Here is a 14,119-nt window from a genome sequence, read left to right on the forward strand (position 1 = left end):
AGGTGACACTAACAACTCCCCTGTTTATCTTATGTTTTCAATCAATTTAAAACCTGTGTGCTTTTGATCAAAGCCTGCATCACTAACACTATGAGAGTTTTGGATAATGACTGGGGCAGGCATCCAGCCAACTGCATTAGGGAAGTCATGAGGCCAGCATAACACAGCCTCAGATAGACAAAAGACTAGACTAGACAGAATCAGGAATGTGGTGGAGGGTAAATTCAGTTTATATAACACTGATTATCTTAAAAGGTTTCCTCAATTTTTAAGTGGTCTAAATCTTACTGAGTGAACAGACTGTGGCTTACCCAAACAACTGAGAGGTTAAAAGGCTTTGTGTTGTCAACTATCCACTCTGCTAATGTGTCCTTTAGCAAGAACCCAGCAAGCTCCAGGTTTTGTCCTGTATGTGACCTCTGACCTCTGTCTGGAAGGTGATTTTCCAAAGGCATCATTATACAATGCTATATCATGCTACTCTAAATAACTATATTATTGACTTAAATTCATAAATACACTTTAAAGCTGCACTAATAAATATCTTTATATTAAAATATGAAAAAATGACTGTGTATAATGTGAAGTTGCCCCTGGGTACATTTTAGCATCTTTCAGCTCAGTGTTTTGATTTTGTGGCCTGCAACTTTTATTTTGGTTGTTTCTAACTTCAGCAGGCACCTGTTTTCAGCAAAAAAGTTCTGATAAGCCCACTGTAAGCACCAAACAGTAGACTTATGAAGTTAGCGACTAGCTGGTGAGTGGAGTGTTTTAGCAGCTAAAGAACCAGGTATTACATCTCAGATAAAAGGATACTGAATACTGGAAAGAATCACAACTTCAAAAAATTCTGCCGTTCTGTGGGTGCTGGTTGTGCAGATAGGCACCTGTTTGTTAACATGTTTTTCATAATATAGCGATTTTACAAGGTGGTAATATGTTTGCACCCAGTGGGCCAAAAAAATCACTAACTAGTAATGTCACCCAGTAATGTTGGTTAGACAGCATATGTATCTGTATCTGACAGTATCTGTCTAAAGTTTACTAACATTAGCCACCATAGGCCCACCGGTAAGGCTCTACTCGCTAAACATCCGAGTGTTTTGATTTAGCAACACTTTCTTTTATTACTTTTGGATTCAATCTTTGTTTTGTGGAAGGAAGATTTTGTTATCTTCTTTCAAAAGTTACATAATCTTTAAAGACATTAATAATTTTTTTTGGCAACTAAGGGACAACACAAAAAGCTAATAAAACATCATGTTACAAAGTTTTTATGGTGAATGTGCTAGAATACCTCCACAAATTTACACATTAATTAAAGTTCATCTGGCCACCTTAGTACACCTTAGCCCAATATATACTCCGCTATTAGGTCTGTTTTGGTCTCCATATCTAGCAAATATCTGGCTAGCTGCTGAATGCTCCACTATCTTCAATAGCTAGTTGCGAAGTTTGTCTGCCTGCTGTTTGGTGCTGAGCAAGTAGTGTACAGTCAATTTATCAACGCTTTTTTGCTGAAAACAGCTGCCTGCTGGAAACATATTGATGAGAGCATTGAGACTGAACCAGAACAGTTTAGTTGTGGGCCATAAAACCAAGACAAGCATAAAACGCCCCTTACAGCTGGGTTGGTCGATAATTTTATGTGGGTTTTTCTCTACGAGTGACACTTTTCACATTTAAGTCATTTAATCATTTGTTAATGTTAAAATATAGATTAGGCAGCTCTAAGGTAAATGTATATACCATGAAAGTTAGCCGCCACCTGTAATGGTTTGGTGCTATTTTTAATTTTAGTCATAAATTTAAATTAAATTACTCTCATGGTATGTGGCATGGGATTGCAGCTCACAATCTTCAACATGGGAGCTGATTGGTTTGATCCGCAGGTTATTAAGACAATAACTAGCTGACCAGGCTAATGCTACAGATGAACTTCTGACTTCAAACACACACACATGCACACACATTACACATACACACAAGTTCGCTCAATGCCACACTGTAAGGTCAACAACATATTTCAGATGAAAGAATGCATTGTTAGGAGTTGTTCGGAGGCCAGAGGTTGACATCTGTGGAAGGACAGTTTCCATTACATCAAGTGTCCCAGGCTTTTACCCCATCCCTCCTCCTTCCAAGCCCCCAGCCACCCTCTCACCCTTATGTCACCCTCTGAAATACATACAGAGACAGAGAGACGCAGAGAGAGACTTCCAGTGTGCAGCAGAGTGATGTTTTTTTTCCCCATGTGGTAGTGTCTGCTGAGATAAATTGAACAGCTGGACACAGAAGGACAATGTGCTGAGACAGATAGACAGGCAGACAGACAGGTAGACACGGACTGATGTTAGTGGCAAAGATTGGATGATTTCACGCCCAGCAACCTCTGTATGTCCACTTCCTCTTTGTGCTCAGTCTTTGTTTTGTCGTTTTAAACAGTCCTACTCAAATCACTGATCATTCCAAAAGCCCCCTTTTTGAGAACAATTTGTTTTTGTTAATGCTTCATATAAAAATTGATACCACATTAAATTTGAGCAAATAATATATTTGCAATGAGCTCCAACCAGTCTTTGCAAATATTTTTTATAACACAACACATTTACTGTATCATGCCATATTATATTTTCACTTATCATTTTAAATCAAACATTTGGTTGCACTGGCAAAAAGTATTGATGTATCCAAGAACTTTGGCTAATTTGATTATAGTACATAAAAGTATTAAATGTATGAATGCATTAAATGCACTCTCATCATTTAAGGCACATTTTTTGAAATAAAGAAAATTGTAGAATGCTTTACATATAATTTCTTAAGTTAAGATAAATAAATTGTTAATTTAAGATAAACTCATCTATATTGAATGTACCAAGCCAGTCAATAAATTAGTCGCTATCCTATTTACATCTGCTTACATCCTGGTTATGCATGTATAAGGCAAAACGCTTTGAATGTGAGACTCTCAGTGAGTGTGTGTGTGTGTGTGTGTGTGTGTGTGTGTGTGTGTGTGTGTGTGTGTGTGTGTGTGTGTGTGTGTCTGTGTGTGTGTGTGTGTGTGTGTGTGTGTGTGCTGGGGGTGTTTGCTCAGCTGCAAGTGTTGTTCTCAGAGCAAACAACCCCTCAGAGCTTCTCACATTGACTCATCTCCTCCTCTAATACGTATGTTAATGGAACACAAGGGAGGCACAGTAATGGGGAATTCTGGTGATCAAGTGAAAGTGTCAGTATCACTGTCATGATGTAAGGCGTGAATCCCGCTGAGCACCGTCGATATCACAAACGAATGCGTTCATGGTTCTGGAGGAAGTTTTGGACAATAACCGCAGTGAAGTCCTGCAGGTCAGCAATGTCACTCCTGTTTGTTATTTTGGAAGCGCTGGACATTGTGTATTGTGACAGACATTTGATGTGAACTGTGTGGAATGAAAGACAACCTTTAGAGAAATGTGATAGGAAAACATTATCTCATGTTCCCTCCACAATCCCTCTGGCAGAGTACCATCTATTGACATCCACCCACTGAGCCATCATCACAAAATTCACTATTGTTCAGAACTGAAGAAGTAAAATGCTGTTGCAGTGTGGTATTTTTCCTCTACCCATCTTCTGCCAGTGTATCTATTGAGACACTTAGTGGGCAAGTGGAGAAGTGTACATGTGTACGATTTAGTTTTTCCCTTTAACCCCTAACAGGATCTGGGACATTTATTAAACACCTTATAGTGATAAAGCAGTCCACTCAAGTGTGAAGAGTGTTTGTTCTCCTTTAGTTATAGGAGTAAATGTAGTTTATAAAGTTTCTTAACCCAAAAAGTCATCCTGTCTGCATGAAGATTTTTGAAAGCTGCCGAGCTTACTTCTGATTAAGCAAATTAGGAGTGGAGGTAATGTGCGGATTTCACATTGTGGAGTTGGGTCACATTTATATAACAGTCCAATAACAATTCGGGGCAATATCTTCTAAAGTGCTGAGTAATGCAGGTAGACCAAGTCCATGATAAGTTGCTTTGTCTCACAGTCCTGTCTGTTTCCATTTCATATCCTTTTTACTTCCCCTGAGACATGAGCATTACTGTCATCTTTCTCGCTGCACATTTTTTCAGAGGCTTGGTCAGTTGTGATACACTGTTACTCATTAGGAGCACTGACAGCCACAACAGAGACTAAAGAGCTGGCACTCAGCAGCACATCCACGCCGCCTCAAGGAGCGACGGGGGATAAGTGGAGGAGAAAGCTTTGAGCAGCGATGTCTGGCTCAAAGGTAATTAATGATAGGGGCAGCTCTGGCACAGAATGTCACAACAGGAGCTGATGGCTGGAGGGCTTCTTTCAAAATAAAATCATTTTTCAAGAAAGGAAAATTGTTCTACACAGTAGAAAAGGAATTAAACTTGAAATGTTAACTACAGCGTTACAGAGGAAACTGCATGTTTCTATTAAAGCAATGATACAATAAATCCTCAAAAGCCAAATTGTAACCCCATGATGAGGCTCGGCAAAAAACTGATTTCAACGGAGGTATGAACTGTGATAAAATTCAAATAAATTTAAGCGAATTCAATTTTTATATGAGTAGTTTCATTTCTACTCAAGTTCCTACTAAACCTTCAGCAAATTAACAGTACCATGCTTCTTCATGAGTCGGATATTTCTGCTCTCTATGCATTGCTATTGGAGTGATAAGTGTTTTCCAGCTGATTCTTCAGGTTGATTACACGTACAGATCATTGCTGGATTCTTCCATAACATGCCACATGGAGGACTAACACAGGGCAAAGGTCACAACATCATGAAGATGGGGTTTATGTTGTTAGTAATTTCGTGTTTTAACAGACGGAGTTGTCCTTAAAGGGAAAGAGAGTGTGTGCATGTTTGTGCAGAAAGTCTCCATCTGCAAACAGCAGAAGGTCCATAATTTCAGTAAGCCACAGACCCAAATATGCAAAAGCATACCTGAGCATAAACACACACACAGAAAGACAGTGTACTCAACCTTCCCCTTTAAACCTGGGCTATTACTGAAGGTTACCTCAAAGTGAGAAAGTGGACATGATGCTGTACGTGCATGTCAGAGCAGTTACTCTCATAAAATCAAACAGACAGGATTGATTACATTAAAAAGAGCAGAGGAGGAATCGGCCACTTCAGGATCTTTAAGGGTCCCTGTATGGGATGTTCAGTGGCCAATTTATGAAGCAGGATTACAAAGTTATCTTGTTAACTTTGCTTAATAAAACCCAGAAAGGGTATTTTGATATCAATCTTTGTTGCAGATTTTAGGGGGAATCTAGGGGGGATTTAGGGGGAATACAACATCTCAACCATTCAGTTGACATAACAAAATGACACAGCATTTGCTGTACAGTTAGGAATGCAGACACTGCATGTACCTGATTCAGAGACATAAAAAGAAACACAAGTACCTGATTGTTCTCAATGATGGAGGACTGATATTACAGACATAACATTTCACAAAAGCAGTGCAGTGGTAATGGCAGAATAGATGTCCATAGCTTTGCAGAATGAAGGACGGAAATCTTAAATTTAAGCCCAATACAAACATGTTTAATGCAAGTTTAATGCCTAATTAAGACAAAGTGGAAAGGGCAATGCAGGTTAAATATTAGTCTTACAAGCCCTGAAACATATTGTCTGTCTCTCCCTGTTCCTCACAGGTAAGGTTATTATTGTCAGTCTGCCAGGTAATGACTGGCATCCCATGTCATCTCATTAGCTCTCTAAACTCAGTTTGATCTCTGCACAGAGCAGTCAGCAGTCATTTAACTGCTTTCACTGAATTATCAGCAGACAGAGACGAGGTGCTGTGGATGATTGTGGGCTGAGGAGCCACCAGTGCTACATGAGAGACACGGCAGTGCAGCAGGTTACCAACGATCATGCTTTACAGTACCTCTACAGCACTTTGTGTTTAATGCTAATTAACAACTGTTTTCATGTTAACGTGCTAAACCAACACAGTGAACATTAAACATGCTAAACATCAACATGCTAGCATTGTTGTTGTGAGCATAATAGCATGCTGACATTAGCATTTCGTTCAAGTATAACCGCTGACTCTTAGTCTTGTTATTATAGATTAAATATTTAAATAGCTTTTCAAGCAAAAATGACAGATATTTGCTGGGTTTTGCTTCTGAAATATGAGGAGTTGCTGCTTTTCTTTGTCTTAAGTGATAGACTATTGAATATCTTTGGGTATGGGACAATTGTTTGGATAAAATTGGCAATTTCAAGAGGTCACCTTGTACTCTTGAATTTTCACCATTCCCTGACATTTTTTTTGATCAATTAATTAAGAAAATAATGGGCAGCTAATGAAAATAAATCATTAGTTATATAATCAATACAATGACAATAATCATTATTCATAGCCCTAAACTGAACTCCAAACAGATCTGATTTGATTTTGCATATCTTGTTTCATTGGTTATGAGATGATAGGCTAAGAAACCTGGAATTCATTAGTAATATCTGGGAGAAAAAGAACTGCTATTTGCCATGAATTTCTGCTAAGTTTTACTTTGTATTAATACTCTGTATGTTCACTGTCGAGCAGTATAATAATGAATGTAAATATCTCAAATAACAGCCATAAAGTTTGCACATAAACAGAAATGAATACTCTCCTTGATGTTGATGAAAATGATGACGACTTGATGTTTTACAGAACTCACGCTTAGTAAAAAGACTTTCTTTGTATGTTTCTTTCCCCAAAGCATAGATTAATAGGAACAGATATACAATGATAATGACTCACAGACAAATTTTAACTAGTAACCATGGAAACGGTGTACCCAAACAACAACTACAGCCACCCAGTGACAGTTAAATGTTTCCTTTCTAAAAACCATGGCAGAAGAAGCTGTAAATTCATTTTTTTAAAGAGTTTTTTTTATTTTACAAGAGCATTAGGTCAGTCTAATAAATGCTTCCGATATTGGTCTAATTTCCTCTGCAGCAAACCGAGAGCTGTTTCTCTCCTCCATTTGAGCCCAAGCACACACACTGAGAACTACATCATCTCAGTGAGCATCACATCATGGAAAATACAAGACCACTTTCAAGGGAAAGGGGAAAACAACCCAAAAGAAACACTCATTCTTAATTTAAAGTTTCCAGAGATGTTTTTCCCATCAAAATCCCATAGAGTTGCCCGTTACACACATACAGCAATGACACCTTTTACAGTTGGCCCATTGTGTCCAGCTGTGTTGAAATCAAAGTGACTCTGGCTCAATGAGCACATTCCAGACAGGACGCCGCTGTAGTGAGGGCGTTCAGGCCTCCAATATACTGAAGACATTTAGGTAGAGCTCTTTCATACACTTCAATGACAAGCTCGACTGCCAGGTTTTTAGACTCATAAAACACTAAATGGAACTTGGTGGGAGTTTTATTCCAGTAACAGAGACTACATAAGAAACGGTTGAAAGGCTCATAGGTAAAACTAAGCATAGTTAAATTTCATGGGCAACTGAATATGAATGAAATGGAGAAAGCTACAATATAATGGTTTTCACAGCAGAAAAAAAAACAAATTCTTGAGGTGAACTGAGTTCATAAAGCAAACCTTCAGCCACTGACAGAACAAAAATATGGCTGTTATTGAAGATTTCAACCCTAACAGGACTTAAATTGTCAACACTAAAATAATGTGACTAGGTTTTACTGTAAAGGCAATCATCTCGTCCAAAACAGACTCCCGCTGGGCTCACCTCACAATCATTTATATTGGCTAAACATGGAGTCCTTTCAGAGCAACTCAACCAATAGTAAATGGAAAGTGAAGGTTCCCGGAGGCAGGAATAAGAGTGTTTTGGGAGGATAGAGCGAAGTTTGGAGTGTGGAAAAAAGTAAGACAGAATTCTGTGTTTCAGCTGCAGTTGCAACATGTCTGTAAATGGACACAGTAATGATGATGCACTCATGAAACTGAGACTAAATCCCCTCTTAACGCATCATCTAAATTCGTGCTAAATCTGAAAACACTGTTTAGGTGTGAAAACAACGAGCATCCATGCTTGAATGGCTAAATAATAGGAGAATGGCTTAACGCAAGGCTGACACTTTCAGATGTCTTAACTCTGAAGAGTTTTCATATAGGTGTCAAAAACACTGTCTTATTATGAATCGAGAACAAAAAGAGACAGAGATGCTTCTCAAATATATCTGGCTTGGCGTGGATGTAGTCCGAGGGTCACCCTGCATCTGGGCTCATAGAAAACACTGTGAAAAGATAGGCAACAAGATGGGATTTCACACCAGATATGGGTGTAAACCACGCCCACACTCTTCGCCAGATAAGAACATAAGATTGGACAATTCTGCAAAACCAAAGATAACTTTCAATCAGTGTGTTTACTGTACACACACTTAAGTAACAAGGTCACTCGGAGAGGCCAGGTTATGCAGGTTATGCAGGTCAATCAGAGAGCGTGTTTACAACAACAAGTCCTCTAGATGACCCTATAGGCTGCTTGTCCCTACCCTTGGATACAAGCCAAAGGAGCATATCAGTGGCAGGTATACTGGACCTTTGTTGTCATGGTATCAACAAAAGAAATAGTTAAGATTGTGGAACGGTCCCGGTTTGGTTAGGTTTAGGCACAAAAACTTCTTGGTTAGGTTTAAGAAAAGGTGGTGGTTTGGTTTAAAAGGTTAGAGGACCTTCATCGTCATGGTTACAACAATAAACACAGGGTTAAGGTTGTGGAACAGTCACGGATAAAAAAAACAATGCTGACTAAAGGTTTCACACAGAAACAAACAGTGGTCTCCTGTGTGAAAGTCTTGTGTTTTTTTTTTTTGACCCATCCACCCACCTCAATGCAGACTTTGTCACTGCATATACTAGGTCACAAAAAAAAGGTTGATGCAGCTTCACTTCAGCAGTTTGGAGCTCAGATGTTTTGCTCAAGGGTAAACTAGCAATACTAGATACGTCCCTCTGATATTCCAAGCTCCTTTGGGGATTTGAACATATTATTTTTAAGTCACAAGACTGTCTCCCTAACCATCAAGCCTCTGGCAGTCCACAATGTGATAAGCTTTGCTCAGTGTGTGAATAATAGCTCATCCTCAGACAACGCAAATAAATGTTTGAAATAGAAAATCATTTTTGTCATCTATCGTCAAAAACACCCATTCAAACACCTGCATCTGTGTAGGTGTAACCTGACGTCAAACTGGCAAAGCATCAAGTGTGTTCTTAAGATCCCACTTCAAAGCTCAATGTGACCCCCCTCATACAAACTAAACACTTCATTTCTCACCCTGGTGCAGCGTTTGACTTGTCTGCCACTTCCAGCTACCTCAATGTACACACACACACACACACACACACACACACACACACACACACACACACAGGATAAAGAGGGCAGAGGAAGCCCGGGCTATTGCCAAACAAACAAACTATCTCTCTCCTGCAGAGCTGTATAAGAAGAGTCTCACAGTGGGGAGTTAGTAAATGAAAACCACAATAGGAGACAGAGGTGCGAAAATGGAGATGGTCAGGGGGAATGACCCATATTATGTGTCCTGTAATGGGTCTGTGAGGGAGCAGAGGATAACTGAAAAAATTTAAGTCCAGCCATTTTGTTGTCATGAAAGACTTTTCGTTAATGGACAAGATTTGGAAGAAATTGGTAGCACAGTAACCCCTGTGTGGTGTGGGGTATGAAAGAAGTGGATATTTAGGTCACAGGGGGTCTTGAATAAAAAACACAAAAGAGTTGCTTCACAGGAAATGTAGGATCCACTGTTTTGAAGCTTGACCCATACTAGGGACTAAATGTCAGGCTAACTCACTCTCTGCTGCTTCAATTTTGACCACATTTTTAAAAAATCTCACTGTTGTGATTTCCCCACTTTAGTGCAACACTAAATCACACCAGTACTCCAGTACTTTAATATCATGACAGCTGGAAATGCACAGACTAGCCTCCAAAGTGAAGCCTTTTGTCTTTCAATGTACGAAGCAACTTTGATAACAACTAAGACACAGGAAAGTCATATGATAAGAAACAACACCATTATAATAGCATCAGACTTCTCGCTAAGCCCGATACCCCTTAGTTATGCCTGTCAAGCTTTCCATTCTCGCAGGTTTTTTTTCAGTTTGCATATGAAAAACCTGAGTGGAAAAGGCAAACATTTTGGAAAATAAAAAACCCAAAATATCACAAAATAGTTTTCACACTTGGTTGACGTCGAAAAAAATCATCTGCCCCACTGGAGAAATGAAAAAATTGCTGGCCGTTAAAAACATCCGATTTGCAGAGTGTAGAGGAGACGGTGAACTTCCTCAAATTTATACATGAAACAAACATAAATGCCATATTTCCACTATGTATGCATATTCTTTTACTGATTTTTTGTAATCAATTGTTTGTCAAATTGTCATCAAATTTGGATTGAATTTAGAAGGAAACTTGGCTAATGATGACAAACGCAGATGAACCATGCAAAATTCTTTCTAATTTTCAAAAAACTGGGTCTGCAGTTTCAGCCAGAGGCAGGATTCTCATTTCTTGTAGGTAAATGTTGTTTCCTCGCAGCTGAAATACCAATGTCAAAAAGAGATTTAATCAACTGCAGCTAGCTAGCTAATTAGGCTAACCTAAGCTTTATGAGCTAGTTGAAAACATTGTGTCTCCTGCTCTCTTTGTAATGTTTTAAAACAAGAACCTTGTACAGACTTCTCAGCAATAATGGAGTATAAAATGCTACTCTCACTTGGGTACTGTAGTTAGTTAGCTAGTAGTTAGCCAGACAATCTATCATTTGTAGGTTTGCAGCATTTAAAAGTAGTCAAAGACTGATAAAGTATTTCTTTTTACTCTTGGCCTTTTGGATTTGGAGAGGGTTATAAAAGTAATCACTATCCAAACTTTTAACCATGGTATCATTCTCACTTGAGCTCCATACGCACACACTTCAACATGCAGAGAAAACCAACGCCTCACAGACCTCTGTGTCTAGATATGGTTTCTAAGCTATTACTGACAGTCACTGTTCAGGTGAGAGGTTTGCCGAGCAGTGAAATGGCATAAAGTTATTCATAGGGCAAAACTGTTTTCAGCCTTAAAGGTGCTATTTTTATGTTTGTGTCCTCTCTACATAGCCAATGTTAGCATTAACAGCTGTTGACTTACCAATAGCTTCAGCCATCATTGATTTTACAACACAAGAGGTTAGGATACGCCCTCGGGACAGCGCTACTTGTCCATCCAATCATGTTGGACTGAGGTGCAGACTGGACGCTACAGTGACGCACTATTGCAAAGTGGTATTACCAGACGGGACTCGCAGGGGCTAGCTGGTTAGCATGCTAACGTTAGTAGAAGAAAATGCGTAATAGCAATAGAAGTAAAATGTTAAAAAAAAATAATTTTAAATAAAGCGTTGCTTTCCATCATTGGAGACAGCTCTTGGCAAGTAAAGGAATGAAGTCTGATGCTCAACTCGCAACGTGTCTTCCAGACTGGTAAGAAAACAGCTGTTAATGCTAACGGTGGCTGTGTAGCAATAGCAAAAACTTACATATAGCATCTTTAAAGAGTTTTTTATCTGCAATCCAGCCCCCTACTGAATCTATGGCACAAAATATTCCGTGCATTATGAATGCCAGGTTGCAAGTGTTTGTGGTAGTAATTCAAACAACAAGTCAACATTAAACAAGTCATCGTCATAATCAATAAAGTACTTGACGAATACATTTATATTGTTGATGTTAAAATGCACCATGTGGATGTTTTTTTCTTATTTTAGGATTTTTTGAGGCTTATGTGTTTAAAATGTATGCACCACTATGTGGTGATGCGTGCTTTGCTGAAGTAGTCACATGAGAGAATATAAGGATGATTTGACCTTCATCTAATGATTCTACATGATCAATAATTTAGTCTTTAGCTATATATGGGATATACATTCTTGATAAATTTTCTTAATTTCACTAGGTCACATAGGAATTGTACTGACCCCTATTGAGTGTCGATACATGGGCAGTGGTCTAAGGCAAGAAACAGTATAATCAGAGACTATAAAATAAACTTCTAAATATGTATGTGATGATTCAAAACCTACATTTAATTCCCTCCATAGTCATTAGTCAATTTTCTAATGGGATTCAAAGCTTAGTTGGGGCCATATCATCAAATTAAGCAAGAGCTACATTTCACTCCTTTGCCCAACAGTCTTTTTCCTCCTTTTCTCCTCTCAAGGATCCATCTCAGCTGTATATTTCTTTATAGCTACAGTATTGAGAAAGAACTGCAGAAACATGAATGTTACCTACCTTCTATAACCTGCAGGGCAGCAGCCAGCCAGCACAGCAGGACGAGATGCAGGGCAAGAGACCACCTGAGGAAACACATCAGTCTTGGAAGTTAAAGTTTTAACTTCAAAACATAGAAAACTTTTGTAAAGAAGTATTAGCACATGCACACAACATTCATTTAAATTAGCTATCGTTGCAATTGTGTGTGAATGAAGAATTTGCACATAAAAAGCTGCACACAGTGGAAATGCAGCTACATCACAGGTCTACTCTGAGGTGTAACTTAGGTGTTTTATGAAGGTTTGACTGTTTAGTAAAGTCAATTAAATTTCAGTCTCTTCTCTTTCCATGGAGAAAATACAGAAGTAGTAGATAAATTGTCTTACCCTTGAAACATTTTAGTGATTCAATGGATAAAAATCCAGGTTTGGAAGTGAACTCCAAGTGAATGAGTGTGATGAAATTCGGGCAAACGCCGTGGTCCCTCTGCCCCAGAGTGCAGAATTGAAATCACCCTGCTCTCTCTCTCTCTCTCTCTCTCTCTCTCTCTCTCTCTCGCTCTCTCAGTACAAAGGCTCTCTCAGTTCTGAGCTGAGTGACTCTAAGGCCCACGGAATTGGGAAATTTGACTCCCTTGAGGGAAAAAAAAACCCTCCACCCTCACTCACTCAGTGGACCCTCTCTCCTAACATCTTGCTGCTTGAGTCAATTTCCATTCATTAATAATAATACGATGTCTATTATGATGTCCATGTACATTTATGGCTTTCATAGAAGTTAAATCTATCTATGAATGTATCTCAAATATATTAACTTTTCCAATTCTTTTCAGACCATTTTATTTCATGATAAGTATTAGACTAGTAATAAATAAACCAAAAGTTAAGGAATTCCAAAAAAACTTTTTAATTAATGAATGAAATAATGAATGAATGAATGAATTAATGAATAGGGATGTATCGCAATTAGCATAGCTGAATTAACCTGCTAGGGTGCCCTAGGGCAAAGACTTACATTTGGACCCCTCCTCCCACCTTCTGTGTATTATCTATGCACCCTATTTATGTACCGTGTAGCCATCAAGTTCCGATACATAGTACAGTGCAAACAGTAGATTAGACATGGCAGCTTCATCATATTCGACCCAGAAACTAACCACTTGTACTGGGATGCTACTATGTGGTCTCAGGTAACAGTAGCACAGGTAAAAGAACCCCTGAGTGTATTGAACTGAGCAAGTGTGTGTTTTATTACTCATGAATTCAACTTTTCCTTTGTAAGAGGAAGACTGTGATTTCTAATTTCAAAAGTTACACAATTTCACTTTAAAACGTGATTTTGACACAGGGCTCCTGCACTGGACAGGGAGACCGGCTGTAGTTAACACTTTAATTTATAGGTTCAAATTCCGTAACAAATGTGCAACTGAAATGTTTTTGGATATTAGTTATTCAGCTCCATATTTCTCTGCATTCACTAAGCCATGCCCACTATTTCGTGAACCAATCAAACCTGGAAGATTTGTTTTAGTTTTGTAAACCCCACCGACATATTGCATTTCACTCGCAAATACACACAGTGGAAGACAGCTACTCTAACTGCTGTATCACTGTGACCCTCAAGTACAGTTCTCAAAGGCGTGTGAGTAATGGTGGCTGAAGGAAGGGATAACAGTCTTCTGGTCTCCATCCATCCATCCATCCATCCAGTAGCTACACCTGCTTATTGGTGAGGGGTTGGGAGGTAAGAGGGACCTTGAACCCTCTTGCTGTGAGGTGGCAGTGTTAACCACCATGTCATCCATAACAT

At 38.9% G+C, this 14,119-nt stretch overlaps 1 protein-coding gene across 1 annotated transcript in view; it reads right to left on the minus strand.

Annotated features, from left to right (window-relative positions):
• Positions 1-12,780, minus strand: part of col15a1b (collagen, type XV, alpha 1b) — a 58,034-nt gene extending 45,254 nt beyond the window's left edge. The window contains exons 1-2 of the mRNA XM_040143350.1: positions 12,697-12,780; positions 12,329-12,393 (exon numbers count right to left, since the gene is read on the minus strand). Coding sequence (XP_039999284.1) covers positions 12,329-12,393; positions 12,697-12,707 — 76 coding nt within the window. The 5' untranslated portion in view covers positions 12,708-12,780. The remainder of the gene's footprint in view (positions 1-12,328; positions 12,394-12,696) is intronic.
• Positions 12,781-14,119: the final 1,339 nt, after the last annotated feature.

The sequence above is a fragment of the Xiphias gladius genome, chromosome 14 (genome assembly GCF_016859285.1).
Source record: "Xiphias gladius isolate SHS-SW01 ecotype Sanya breed wild chromosome 14, ASM1685928v1, whole genome shotgun sequence".
Taxonomy (NCBI): domain Eukaryota; kingdom Metazoa; phylum Chordata; class Actinopteri; order Istiophoriformes; family Xiphiidae; genus Xiphias; species Xiphias gladius.